The 15,706-nt window shown below is 37.3% G+C and overlaps 1 protein-coding gene across 3 annotated transcripts in view; it reads left to right on the top strand.

The window, feature by feature from the left end:
- The first annotated feature begins 10,999 nt into the window (after positions 1-10,999).
- Positions 11,000-15,706, top strand: part of LOC139685685 (pre-mRNA-splicing regulator female-lethal(2)D-like) — a 44,495-nt gene continuing 39,788 nt past the window's right edge. For all 3 annotated transcript variants that reach the window (XM_071582669.1, XM_071582670.1, XM_071582668.1), the window contains exons 1-3: positions 11,000-11,428; positions 11,497-11,621; positions 14,709-14,887. In XM_071582669.1, coding sequence (XP_071438770.1) covers positions 11,254-11,428; positions 11,497-11,621; positions 14,709-14,887 — 479 coding nt within the window. In that variant the 5' untranslated portion in view covers positions 11,000-11,253. The remainder of the gene's footprint in view (positions 11,429-11,496; positions 11,622-14,708; positions 14,888-15,706) is intronic.

Raw genomic sequence — 15,706 nt, 5'->3', positions numbered from 1 at the left:
GTCGATGGCACAAGTGCCTGCATTGATGAAATGATCATTTTGTCGGTCTTCAATAATCATGGCCATGGTCTTGACTTATTTTACAGAATGATTTTATTCGTTAGCTTCCTTCTTTTCTTTTACTAATTTATAAATGAAACTCCCATCGAGTAATGTAATCCGGAATTGATCCAGTCCCTCATTCGGATCCACGGGCTGGGACTACGATACTCGAGAGAGCACGAATCATTCATAGTTTTCAATATGAATAGGACAAGAATATACAGGTACTCCGAATATGCAGTACCCATAGAGATTTTAAATTAAAACAGCGAAAGGGCTGGTTGAAGAGGATTTTGGGGAATTAGATAGCGAGCAATTCACACGGTGTACGTGGCTGGAATTGCAATCGTAGGAGGGAATGAGGGAAAATAGGACCACTATGAAAAAGCAGAAATATGTGTAATGTTTACAATGAAAGAATTATTATTCGAAGATTTCCAAGAAACCCACAGATACCATAGCGGTTACCAAGTTTTCATGCCGAGGACGGGGTACGGTGATGACGAAGCGGAGGATGGGCGTTTATATGATGATATCGCCAAAGTAATAAATAATGTAAAGAGTAGCCAAAATCTTATTGCATTTCAAGAGTGGAAAATAATAATTGAAGGATGTACATGATGAAAATTTTAGGATCATATAGACTGGAGAAACGAAAGACAAGATAAAGTTTTGAAGTCCCGCTATCAGTACAGAATAGTGGAGACATATACACTTTCAAAATCAATGACGAAGACAGGACATATCGAAGATGCCTGCAGAAGTCATAAGATTTCAAATGGACTACGTAGATTTATATCTCTGAATTAGAGTTTGAGGAAATTTGTGAGGAAATGAAATTCCAAATAAAGGACTGCACAAAATTTCCGAGGTATCGAAAGTACTACAAGTAAATTCTAGTACTCTTTCGAGGCTGATTAAAAGAATGAAGACTTTATGGCAGATAAATTAAAGGAAAATTAGCTGAGAATGGATTTCCAGGGGCTATTGGAAAGGATATTGGAAGTGGAAATTGAACCTTGAGGTTGGGAAGCTTGAAGGATTCCAGCGGGTGGATCGGGACGCGCAATTCGGGAAGGTTAGGATGAATATGTGTCCTATTAGGGGGCGGTCGAAGGCTGAAACAATTCCCATGAGTGATGGCATAATTCATGTGAAAGTTACCGAGATATTCACAGTGGAGTTAGACTTGTTCATGACGGAGCCAAAAGTTTTGGATGAGCAGAACTGCACTATAGCCCGGGGTTTGTGAGGTTTCTGGGAAAGGAGAAATTGCTCTTCCAGTTGTAATTTTTTATTAAGGGTCGTCATTGCAGAAGGTTAACCAATTGGCAACATTTTGTGGAGTCACGGAAAGAGAGGAGGCAGAGTGAATGCGTGCTTTAAGTTAAGACGGAGAAGGATGAGAGGGAAATTGGTTCCTAGAACATATGTATGAGCCATCTTGCAACTGATGAAAGAAAGGGAGTGTGAACATTATTAAAGGAGAAAAAGGAATTTTGTGAGAAAATGAAATACCACGAGCGACGGATCTCGCCTTCCACTGCATATTGACCAGTGAAGCCGTCCGTCATAGTGTCTTGTACACTCACATGACGTTATTGTCCGTGGGGCGACCATTCGACAGCACCCTGCTTGCCTTGTTCTTGCAATTACCGTTTGCTAAATTATCCCTAAAGTTGTAAAAGTGCAATTTCACGTTTCAAGAAATTAAATATTTAGGTCATTATACACGATTTGGGCGTGGAGACGTGGCAGTCCAGGGGGTAAGGCTTAGAATTACTTACCAACGATTCCAGGGCATGCCGCTGGGCACCCTCAACTTCACCCAAGCTGTGTAATTTTTTAAGTACCCTATCTACCTGGGAAACGATGGTCGGCACAAGGAATGGAACTGGCCCTGATGTGTGAATTTCACATGCCGTTGGATTTAGTATAAAGCGAGCTTTACCCTCACCTATCAAACAGATCTTCGGGCTGAAAACTGGTGGGATATGGATAGAGAGGAAATTGGGCCGGATTGGGATAATATGCAATTTTCCGACAAGAGAATTTTCCGACCCCTTTGTGTGCTAGCGAATTGCAATCATTTTTGGTTTTGCAGAATTGCTTTATATTATTGGCGGTTTATTGATAGCTATACCATATTACCCCTTCCGTTGATGAGGATGATGAAATAGGGAGTCGGGTTTTTTTATGCGCTAGAGTACGTAGAATACATGATGTCATCACAGAAAGAGCTAATGACTGCCCCTGCGGACATATCCCCACTCTAATGCATTCTTTATCATTTAAGCTGACGCGAACAAATTCGCCAAAGGCGCTATCTCCAGAGCCCAAAGACTGATGGAATGATGCCACAACGGAGACACAACTTCCTGGCACTATGCCACAGCTTCTTGCTATAGTGCGGGCGGTCGGCTACCTCCGCTGCTATATCTATGGAACAAGTAAAAATCATCTCCGAACATGCGGACAGATGGAAGGAAAGTGAGGCTGGTGGAAACGTTTCACGCAAGTGAACTAATAACCGCACATGGGGAAGATTTCGAGTGGCAGGGATTGGTAGGTAGAACTCGATTTGATATCATTATAGCTTGTTCCATAGGGTTGACGAAGAGGGGAGAAAAATTGTGGTTGGGAGAGTTATGACCGGCCAAAACTTTTGAATCACAAACACGACTAAGCTATTTATGGTGATTTGGGGGTGAAATACATCAAGGTCCTAGTCGGAGCTCAGGACAAGCGGCCCGGGTGGAAAAGGGATTGTGAAAATTACATAAGGCTGTGTAATGCGCCGTCAGAGAAGTCTCTAGGGGAAAACCATAGCCCACTTTAAGTCATTGCCTACTGCCACCCCGTCCTCAGAGTTTATGTCACTTGTAATTGACCCGTGTTGGGTTTTACGAGAGTTGTTCCGATCCCTACTTGCGGTGCTATGTAAAGAGCACGTCAAGCGCCGTCCGTCGTAAGAGACCTTGAATCCGTGGAACTCTTGGCTCTTGGTATTGGGTGTGATGCTGTTGTACAGGCCAGCTGGGCTATCATTTTGCTTTGGGTATTATGGCCTGGGAACTAAATTCGAGATAGAAGAGTACGTAGAGCGAAGAAGGGCATAGGCAGAGAAGAGTGAGAAATGTGATGTACAATCGTTTAAGCTGTTTTTATGAGGGATAATTAATTATGTGTCATTTATATTTAGCATTTTTGGGGAATTTTGCTTTTCTTTATTATTTCTTTTCCTTGGATTAGTGATAGTGTGATTTATGCTCAATTTTAATTTTGCGTAGGAGTGATGTTAGAACCCAGGTCCAGTGCTTTTCCTTTCGCTCCTGCTTGTCACCCATCATATGAAACATCCGGCATCCCATCTGGCCTTCTCTCCAGTCAACCTCTCGTAAGTCCTATCCCTTTACTGACCCCTCTCTCCTGCTTGTCACCTATCAGTCCCCTAAGACAACTCTGCAACTCTATTGGAAACATCCACTTCCGCTCGCCTATTCCCCTAAATTAGTCAGCAAAGCTACACTAGGATCTTAGGCCGCTTCTTCCAATAAATACTAAGCACTCTTAATTTATGAGTAGAATACTAATCAATTTGTGAAGCGTCTTTATTGTGGTCGATAATTGTTGATTTAGTTTTGCTCTCATTGATTAAAATTGATTATGAGATGCTCATTTTACAATTTTCTTGGGGTCCTCATTAATTAGTGATATGGTGCATTTATGTTTCGCGTTGATGCGTGACAATACATAAGAATTTGTCGGCGTAAATATATAATTTTGTTGAGCGTTGAAAATTGTTTGGCAGATTTATAAACAAAATAAAAACGGACTTCGTATAGAACCCTGGATCATGGCAATGTGATCGTGAGCCCAAATGGAAGTAACGTTTTTCCTTCCCGCTACTAGCAGGGTAAGACCTAAGGGATAATTTGCAGCTAAATTAATGACTTTCTGAGAAGTGTGCAGTTCACGGAAGTGATGGTTTTAAAAAGAAAAATAGCACCCACAACATTTATCCATAAGCTAATGTATTTCCTTGAATATATTTTCTTTAAGGTCGACAAACTTGATCGTAACAAGGCTGAAGAAGTAACGGCGATAGAGTAAAATAATTTCACTTCTATTTTCGTTGAAACTTTTTATTTCACAACCCATCTGCGACATAAGATGGCACCTTCAGCTATACCAACACCTGAATCTGTCGTGACCTGAAGATGACAATGCTTGTTGTGAAATAAACTCCTGGAATGGGATACAGACACATATTTTCGCTCAATAAATTGCTAGAAAACCAAAATCTTTAAGGGAAAAATAAAAAAGAAACAGAAATGAAAATAACTTGTAAATCCATATCGTTCGAAATGGATCCGTAGTAATAATGCTCTAAACGAGAATATTTATGCTTACCGTTCCTAAAATTCATCCGAGATGAGCTACCATTCATGGAGAATATGAATGAGCTCGTAAGAGATTTTGAACTTGAAATTCCAATTAATTATACTTTCTAAAGTTCCTGCCACATCCACACGCAAATATTCATCTTTTGAATGAAGTGAAAATCATATGCATCCAGCCCTATGGTTTTTATTAATTAAATATTTGGCTGTATGCATTTCCTCAAAAAACAAAATTAATACTTTGGACTGAATTGCAGTGTTACTTGAATGTGACTCCAGAAATTAGGCTAATTAATAGATCAGCCATCTACCATTGTACTTACTCTTGACTACATCACTTTCCCTTAAACCAGCTCCCAAGTTTTAAGATTCATTTTGTTCGTAACAAGATTTTCTCGACTCAACCCTGCCCTTTGACCGGTAGTGGCTATACTAGAATCAATCCAACTAATTCATTTTTCAAAAAGTAATTGGTGGCGCTATTAGCCACCACCGCCGGATGAAATCACATAGTTGCAAGTTATTTTGTCTCTACTTCACTTATCTTTCTTGAAATGTTTAAGGGATACGTTTTGCATGTTACCACTGATAATAAAAACATTCTCGTTCTTTGCCTCGATTTTATGGCAATAAAAACTTAACTAAAGCAAATGATTCCCCTTCCTAATAATTAGGGAATACAAGTACATTTCTCCAAACTACAATTTTCATTATTCTAAACACATTTACTCCTTACGCTTCTCCTTTGATAAGGCGAAATGTTTACAGAGTAGCATTTCGTCTTATCGAAGTTTGACTGGATAAACAGGGCGATCGACGCAACTTACACCAAACTTTAAGTGGTGCGTCCTTGTAAAAGATTGATTGTCACCAATGGCAACGGTGAGAACAATATTTTAACAGAGATATCTGCAACTTACAGCTTCCGATTATCAACCCCCCATATCCTCTTCAGCGCGACGTTTACCTTGTACAGGTGGTGCACGGACGGAATGTTGACATCCGAGTGGGTGAAGACGACGTCTGTGACTTTCCTGGGTATTCATATGGAGATAAGAGAAATGAAAGTTTCATTTGAGGACAGCAAGCATATTTTTTTCAGGGTGAGTCAAAAAAACACTAGGCGCACCAAGCGGGAAAGCGCGAAAGTTTTTTTACTTTTGGCGTGATTAGGAGTACATATTCTAATTTTAGCTAAATTTTGCGCTTATCTAGAGGAAACTGATATTGGCCCTGAAAAATGTCTGAAATTACGCTTACTCATTACACAGAAATAGTCATGGTTACTCAAGTCACCATCGCCCGAGTTTCGACACGGAAAACTTGTAAATTACTCAACGCTGTAAAAGCATTAATTAAGAAAGGTACTTCAAACCATATGTTACCGAGGTGTTAATAAACAAGTAAAGTTGTCGTAAATACTGAATGGAGCAGCGGAAAGTTGTTCGGGGACGTATTTGACGTTTACGTAAACAGAACCAGTAGATATGGTAGAATCGGAACATATGAGGTAGTGTACGGATATTCAACAGGTCAATGACATTCGCTTCCCCAAACATTGCCAAAGAGAAACATAATGTTTTAAATATGGAATTCGACTCCATTTTTCTCCAGTTTACTCATCGGAAGTAGCTTCAAACGCGTAGCCCACATTTGCAGGTGATACTAAGTGAATTTTTATCGAGAGTTGCTGAATTTAGCGAAAAATCAGTTTGAAATACTGATGAACTGCTAAAATTCCGTCCTCACAGCACGTTGGCACGCACCTTGTCATATTCATGGCATCACAGGATAATAACTCCCAAGCATACAATGTATGTATACTTTTAATTAGATATAATTTTAACTGCAAGCCTCCTATTGGAATAGTATTATCAATTTGTCGTGTTTTTACGTTTACCTTCCTAGGGGAAGGGAATGTAGGAGGTTAGTGAATAGAAAGATTAGGCCTTGACTATTTGAAGGCTTGCTACGCAAACACTGTTTTAAGAAATATTATAAACTAATCCCACCAAATTTGCGAATAGTGAAGTTTTATACCGATAAAATGATAATTAGAGTTTGCACAATGACACTGAAATTGAAGTGCCAAGATATTTTTACGATAATATTAGACAAATGCCAGTCTGAATAAAGGTGTTCGGCTGCAATTTCCCTCTCTGCACCTATTAGCCCCAAAGCAGTCATTTACGGTGCTCTGTACACTAGTAGAGGACAGGAAACACGACCATTGTGCTGGTTTTTTATGGTAAATAAACGAATAAATGATTGGACTAACTTTTTTTGATAGATCCATCTTTCAGGTGAAAATGAGTCTCCCCGCTATGATTCTAACAAACATAGTAACCCTTGGGCTACTAGAGAGAATTTCAGCCAGAAATCGCCTATAGTGTGCGGATTAAGAAGTGTTGCGCTGATCTATGAATACAATAATACGTTCACCTAAAAGGAGAATAAGTACAGTGCCCGTAGTAACCTTTGCTTTACAAAAAACCAAGAATACACCAGTCACTTTTCATCTGCCGTCATCTTATGCCTCGAATGAGAAACTTCGGGCGGGAATGAAAGTATACTGCGTAGAAAGTGCAAATATGGGATACGCGCCGTTCTGATTGGGCCGTTATATTATGACGTGAGAAGACTGCGACGTGAGGACAGGACGATTGAAATGATCCAATAGTGCATGAAATGATCAAATAGTGCATGGCTTCAAAGAGGGCGTTGATGGGTAAACACTCGTAGCTCCTAATTGTAAGGTAAAAGCGGGATAAGAGGAAGGCTGCCGTATGTTTTCCTTTTTTATGATTGCTTTAACAAGTGAATTGACGTTCGGAACGAAAGCTGCTATCGCCGTAAAATTATCCAAGCAACAACGTAGGTATTATGGACAGCGGAACATTACAGCATATTACTTAATTTTATGAAATTACACATGCTTCGCACATTTCCGGTAACGGAATGTGGTATGAATATATTTTGTCTTATGTTTAGACTAATTATTTAAATTGTGTGTATAAAAAATGCAATAATAATGTGCCACTAAGAGATATTCACGACTGAATAATAATAAGTTCATTGGAGCGAGATTGAGACTAAATAGACCCTTCTTCCATCTTGCAATAGTCACAAATATGGTATAATTCAACGCTAATTTTTTTTAAATGCATAGGGCAATGCAAACTAGTCAATCCACTAACAAAATCCGCTGAAGCATACCACTTCCAACTCGCCCATCCATGCTCGTCTTGTATTCTTGTTTCGTCTATCTCCTTTCATTCATCCTCTCCATACATCCAAACCATCTCAACATACCTTTCTAAAACTTCGACACTACAACTTCTTTCACTCCACAACATTCCCTTAAATTAACTCAATAAACATTACTTATAGTTTTAAATCTTAGTTAAACTATAGGTATGTTGAATAAAACTTGATGTTATACTTAAAAATGACATTATTTATTGATGAAATAAAATTCTAAGGTATCCATAAAATTAAATAATGACAATGACTGACAAGCACTAATGTGAACAATGGCCTTGCATCTCCTTGGAAAGCTTGGTTGAGTCCAGGTTTACAGTGTTATTTTGAATTTTGGGTAGGATTCCATGTTCTCCTCAATGAAATGGCTTCTAAATTTATGCTTGATAAGGTCAATGTTTGAAAATATTTTTCCATATGAATATGTAGACAAAAATAACCAAAGGACAGTTAATGCTACTTTTTCAACTCATTTTATGAGTCAGTAATACTATGCCAGGTGTTAAAAATCAAAATAGCTTCCTTCTCCAGGTCTTTCAAAGCATACCACTTGCACTGTGAACTATGTTTATATTTGTTTTTCTCCAGTATTTCTATATCAGTGAAAAGATATTCAAATCTCGAGCTCCACAATTATTTGTATATTGTGGAAGAGCCACAATTATGTTGTTAAAGACCTGCATGTGGCTCATGAGTCACGGTTTGTTGACTATTGTATCATTTCTCTTTTGCTCGTCAGCACGAACAAGACAACATGGAAATACTTTCCATCATATTCTAGTACCTTCCATATTCTGTCTCTTTGGTCAATAGTTCCTTTGAGAAAAAATCCTCCAGCATGCAACAGCACAATTTATCATGGTCCCAGAATGGTAAAGCCACAATAGTTACCTTCAGATTTTGTAGGCAAGCTTGAAAAAAGAGCGTTCATGCCCTTTGGTTCTCAATTTCACGAAAAAGCCTGTTGCACCTTAAATGAAATTATGGCTCAGGTACAGATCTTATCAGATTGAATGTTGTATATGTACTACTAGGTTCTGATGACTGTTACAAAAAATATTGAAGAACCAACAGCTTGGGGTTTTACGTTTGGTGAGCTACACAATATGAGGAATATCCCATCTGATGAAGAGAAAGACAATGTAGCTCTCACACTCATAAATTGGCATGTTTCCACTCAAGTGTATCTAAATTTATGCAGCTAACAAGAACAAATGGTGTGAATAAGGAAATGCTAATGAAGATGGGGGTTTCAATTGCTGAACTGCCTTGCTTCATGTTTTCATGAATGAGAGACAGTATGAGCATCCAAGTGTGCATGAACATGTAATTTCAGTGTTAGTACTGCCCAGAACATTGAAAAAAGGGGGATTTGGATGGTGCTGTGGCTAGTGTGATGGCTTCCCTGGACAGCAAAGTACTTGACATTAAAACTTGGTCACATTTAGAAGCCCTTGTAAAGAATGGCATTAGAAACTATTCAATACTCCAGAAAACTAAACATTTATAAATAATTCCAATGAATGGCACTTATTATTAGTCTCCAGTTATTTTGCAAATGTGCTCACATGTAGCAACTTTCATGGTTACAAATTTGAATATTGCCTAGCATAGTTCATATTATTGCGATCATTATTAATCTCTGTCTTATATTTTTATCATTAACAGAGGTATTTTTTCTTCTCTATGGAAAATTGAAAATTATCCAACGACTTTAAATTGAATTCCAACAAATACAGTACTTTTTTTACCACATACTACTAATATTATGACTAAAATAGGAAAACTCACAGGAAATAGGAACATCTTATAAAATCTTGATGAAGCATCTGAGATTGTTCCCCATTGCAGTTCAAGTTCCCACTGACCTTCATCATAACCTGAATTTTTTAACTGCACAAGCATTAGTTTTATTTTTGGAGATATTTGGTCCGATGGATTACCTTATTTACACCCTATTTCCTTCACTATGCACATGTTATATACTTTTTTACATGTTCCATACATCCATGTCATCAATTTACTGGTGCAGACCGATACTTTTATTCATGTCCATAACCCTGAATTGGCTGCATGTTACCAATGAAATATGAAAGGTGACAACATATCGAAAAAGGTTAGATATGACGATTAGATTATTTCACCGGCAGCATAGTTATTGAAAATGTATAATTACCTTTCTTTCTGGTAGGAATAATTTCTGACGAAACCCCGAAAATTGCAATTCAGAAATAAAAAAATCACTTTCATGCTGGTAAATGATACTTTCTGTTCAACTAAATTTCGTGCAGTATAACGAGAGAAATTGCAGCATAAGACGAGAAATGCGGATTACATAGAAACATGCCCTGTGGTCGAGTTTCCAAGAAGGTACATAACTGCTAACCATTCGTTAAGAGGTCAGTTCAGGCACTATTGAAGTGAACTATTTGCCATTCAGAATACCATGATCAGGCTTAAGCACTATCTCCTGCACAGAATGAAAGAGGAATGAGCGATTCTAGCCAAATATCAAAATGAAACGCACAAGACATCCAGGGAAAAATTCTTTGGTCAGTCCACAGCAGGCTAATGTTAACATTTGAACATGCCATTAAATGCGCCTGCATTTTTACTGTATATTTATTTACTTAGTAAGTGAGAGACCTATTTATAACTTCCACGGTAATGCTAGTTGTTCATTGCTTACGACAACATTATATTTAATAAGTTTTCAAAATTAAGTATGAAAAAGACGAAGTTCCAGCCATTTTATAATTTACTACATAATTATATTTTTTTGAAAATTTTACCTTCCCGTAAGCCCGGGGATGACATGCGCTGGTTACATTGAGAAACTATTGAAACTAGCTTTAGCAACGAGGCACGATTTTTGAACTCTTCCACTGGAGGAGAACGAATAGGTTATGTCAACAATTGATGGCATCTCACCCACTAATAAAAATCTGAGTCCTTAAACAGTAACATGGGAAATAAATAATAAGTGATCAGTCTACCTTTGGCAAAATTCAGCAGATTACTGCTATGATCCGTACTTTCAAATTCGCGATATTCGCCGCACATCACACAGTTGGCCAATCAAAGAGACGGAGGTTTTCTGCCCCTTTAAAATAAAATTATTAAACGTTTTATAAACGTTATATAAATATAATATAATATTTATATTTATCAAATAAATATTTTATTAATTTTCAATGGAATACACTTGTTAACGATGATAATTCTTTAATAGTTAGAACCATTCTCGTTGCGATCGCCACTTTCGTCAGGTTGCCATGACAGTTCCCGTTACCTTCGCAATCAGGTAGATGTGCAGACCATCCCGGTAATCAGGTCCACTCAGTTTTTGAAGATAATCGCATTGATTCTTTTTGAAATCATCATTTTTTGTTTTCGTAAGTTCTAAACTCGGGAAAAATTTACTTAAGACCATTGGATATCGGTAGCAATTGTGTTAAGTAATTAGACGTCATTGCACATACGCCCATTCATATCGGAAACTAGGTAAACGGTTCAGCAATTAATAGCGAAATCATCATTGGAAGCTATGTCTGAAGAAAGCTTAGTTAGTACGCCTATGATCTGTAGTAATGGGCATCAGCGTCGTGTTAAGCTGACCGATCAACAGTTCGAGAAAATGACGCGGGAAGAAGTAAGAAATAATTGGCATGAACAGGATTTGTACATCGACATATTGGAATCTCAAATAGCAAGCCAAGAAGGTACTTGACATGTTTTATTGTGTTTTGAGTATTTTTATTATATATTAATAATTTTAATCTTAATCTAGGCGAAATAGCAAGTTTGCGAGAGAGTGAGGAACGGATGCGTCAACAACATCTGGAGTCTACACACAGGGAAAAGGTCCTGGTTAGACGTCTTGCCACGAAAGAACAGGAAATGCAGGAATATGCTGTAAGTTATTCATGAAGCTTAACATGGCGTTTGTTGTACATGATTCAAAAACCGTTGTCATATCATGATGGGCTGTCAAACTGTGCATTCGGTCCTAGATATTCTCGTAGCGAAGCTGTTACCTGTAATACTCTCTTAGTTGTTCTGTTATATGGCATTTTGTTTTCGTAATCAATCATAGCAGTCCTCTTTAATTATTCCCCTTATTTTCCTTTTAAATGTCATCAAAGTGTTTTCCCGCCGAATATGCTCGATGATTCTCCTGCATTCTTTCATTAGTGGCTTTCATAAGAATGACTTAGTCCACTTCGAAATACTAATTTTAACGCGGCAGAATTTTTCTACGCCATTTTGAAATGGGTTTACCTATTGCATTCAATTCCATACTCTACGGGTAAATTCACAATCAATTTCGGACAACGCTGTCAATCCCTCGATATGGATTTCGCCTTAACAAATATGCGTGCATGCATCACTACACATCAAAACCGACTGATCGCCAGTATAATATGCACCACAATTGTTGCCATCCCTCCCTCACGAAATGATACATCCCCACTTTTAAATTCACTTCATTAAGTTCTGGCAGCGCTGTCACTTGCCTCAATATGGAGTTCCCCATTAAAAATCATGTGTGCATACATCAGTACACGCACAACCGTCATATTACCAGCATGATTTGCACCACAATAGTTGCCAACCCCCCCCCCCCCCACGAAATGAACCATTCCCAATCCAATGTTCAATTACGGCCCACTATATTTGTAACAATACCAGTGTTAGATAAGTAATTTGACAATATATATACTCCATGCTATTGTAGGCATGGTTATCCGGGACACCTGCTACAGAGAAAATTATTTTTTCTTTCCACAGACTGACATGCCCTAAATGTAAGACACTCAGTATTATAGCTATACACCACCATTATAGCTGTCCACCACAGCGTTAGGATTAGTGTGATTAATTTCCAAGGAGCAGATTTGCGTCACACATAAGTGATCATTTAGTGAAATGATACATTTAAGAGAATGAGGAAGAGAAAGAGTTAGAGAAAATTGAATTTAAAGACAACAAGGAGGCATGTGGAATACCAGGAGATATTGGTAATATTCTTAACCCTTAATCTTAAGGACCCTTATCTTAAGGATAAAGAGATGGGTACAATGAAAAAAAAGGAATATCTAAAACAATGATTGAAGAATGTAGCAAAGGAGTCATAAAAAATAAGTAAACTTAAAGGAATTTACGGGTTTGCTACCATCTTTCTAAATTTACAGAAATGGATATATTTTATTCCTTTCCATTTAACATCTCCCCACACATTCACCTCCGTAGACCCTTAATTCCGTAGAGTCCAAGCATGGCTACCCACAGGTGTTTTTGAATGCACTTCAAAATTCTTTGGTAAACAGGTAAAAAGCTCATATACATGATGAAAGGTCATTCCATTGCATTCAAATCATTAGACAGGTTTATATTAAGTCCAGGTTCATTTGTATAGCTCTTTCTGCCACTTGTCAGGACTAAGGATTTTTCCATTGTGGTCAAGTTTTCACTGAATACAGGGTATATTGACATTGTTAGCATATGAATTTAAGGCTCATCCCTCTCTTCAAACCATTGTGCCAATATAAATTTTACTAGATGAATATATTTCTGTTCAGGATTTTATCGGAATACAATGTTTTTAAGAAAATGGTTTTGCCAGTGTTCCAGTAGCTTCTTCACTCAACTTCTGGACACTCCCAAGCACTGTACTAAAAATGAAATTCTAAAGAGTAATTAATTCATCAATGCTATTCCATGGAGGGATCCAAAAAATACAAATTTTCACTTCATTGTTTAGTCGAGAAAGGTGCAACAAACCTTGCCCTCTGGATATTCAAATTGCCTACACATACATTTGTGCTAATGGATGCTTGATGAAGTATAGATTACCGAAATAATTAGTTTATATGGTCATAATATTAATGGATTCAATTCGTATGAATCAAAATAGTTTTTAAAAACGAGTGACTGCGGTTAGGAAATAAATTAACTCTCATTAATTATTCCTTGTGTTTAATTACAGTTTTTTAGCAATAGGAAATCCATTGTTTTCATTTTTCAGCTATTTTCATCAGGGTAGAATTGTAGTTTTACTAGAACACAGGACTGTCGTCAAGAGTATTGTAGGAAATATTGTTGAAAACCTAAGTCAGTCTCGTGGACAGGGTAAAACAAATGATTGACAAAGGATCGCTGATGTGGAGTAATGTTCGTCACATGAGGACCATTAAATAGTGCATTTTAGATAATTGGACTTATTTGTTGCATAGAAAAGCTAAATTTATTTGCCTTAAAGGGAAAGATGGGATTCTAATGGCTAATAAATGCGAGGGAAACGATATTGGGAAAATACAAAGACTACAAATTAATACATTAAATACTACTGACAACCTCTGATTTTGTAATCAATATTTTAACCTTTTAAGAAAGCTGAGGTATTTAAGCCTTTTATTTTTTTTAAATTTATCAAAGTTTCAAAGCATCAAATTACCATTTCAACTGTAATTTTATTAAAATGTTGAGATAATGAGAAGAGAGAACAGCACGATTAATCGAGTGTGTGATGTTTGTCTAATTTGTTGTTCTTTATGCCTGAAGTTTTAGCAGTTTTATGTACGATAACTTAAAATGTATGGACAATAAATTGTAATTGAATATTTCTGCCATTTAATTCTAGTTCCCTCGATGGTTTAGGGGCATGATGAATCCATAAAGCAGTGGAAGTAGTAATATATTGCCCTGCCGGTGTGAACACACCAGTAGGGAGGGCATAAAATTGAAAATTTAGATGACAACTTTTATAACAGATTAACAATATCTTTATTCTTAAAATCTACTTAAATCCTGATAATATGTAAATATTTTTTTATATATTTATTTAATAAATAGTTTTTTGGGTGCTCTGTACACTGTAGGGAGGACAGAATATTCACATTAATATTCACCTACTTGTACAGTTCAGCTTGAGTACATGAACTTGGGAGAATCTCTTATATTTGCTTAAGTAATTCTTACCTAATTTTTGTCTTTTTCTAGAGCCAGATTGCAGAATTCAAAGCAGGTCAAACAGCTGGATCTTCTGCTCTCCGGTCTGCATTGCTTGATCCAGCTGTTAATTTACTTATGCAATCATTGCGTAATGAATTGGTTGCCACAAAAACAAGATTGGAGGAGACTCAAAATGAATTAAGTGCTTGGAAGTTCACTCCTGATAGGTAAACTATTTTTTATCAACCTGACGATTGATGTGCAGTAGCTCTTCAAATTTTTCTGTAGTCGTTGGTGTAGATAGTAGTAGATGCATTATTCTTACAGATCACTTCTATATTGCTTGTACTACTTACCATTCTTAGTTGCTTCTTTTGATAGAAAGCCTTATTCAACAGTCCTATAATGCTTACTGTATCCCTCTTGCTCTTCCATCACTGGTGATCCTGCTACCTGAATAGCAAAATTTCCAGTGTTTTTTTCCATAGCTTTACGTGGAGATATTCTTCCATACTTCAGCTGCAGACCATTGCCTTAATTTTAATTGGGGTTGAGTTGATAGTGAATTTGAATTTAAGTAATGGCTGATTAAAAGATATTGGTTTACTCGTATTGGAGCATGGAAGTAACACTGTAATCACCAATGCAGCCAAGTGTTCCTTGGTAGTGATGCTCCACACTCAAAACTAAGGCCCGTTTCGAGAGTTGGTCCATCAGAGGGAACCTTTCCATGGGCATAGATGTAGATATCCATATGCAGTGAAGAAACAATATCTGTAAGAGAGTTTTTAGGCTCCATTCATGGAAGGAACTTAAATAAAAGGAGCCCTCCTCCTTTGTTAAAGGAAGCATTGTCCGCTGAGTGCCATTGAGTTCACTGTTGTAGCAGAGTTACTATGGTTAAGATGTAAAAATCTTGCCAAAGAGCATCACTATGAATCAGCAATCAGTGATAAAATGACGGAAATGAAGATGATTACACTTTAAAGGGATTTCTTGGGCTAACTTTTTACGGATATCATTAGCATGCTGGAAAATAAAAAACA

Source organism: Hetaerina americana, unplaced genomic scaffold (genome assembly GCF_022747635.1).
Source record: "Hetaerina americana unplaced genomic scaffold, ioHetAmer1.1.p SCAF_12, whole genome shotgun sequence".
Classification (NCBI taxonomy): Eukaryota; Metazoa; Arthropoda; class Insecta; order Odonata; family Calopterygidae; genus Hetaerina; species Hetaerina americana.
The sequence above is the reverse complement of the archived record's forward strand: the minus strand, read 5'-3'. Positions and strand labels throughout refer to the sequence as shown.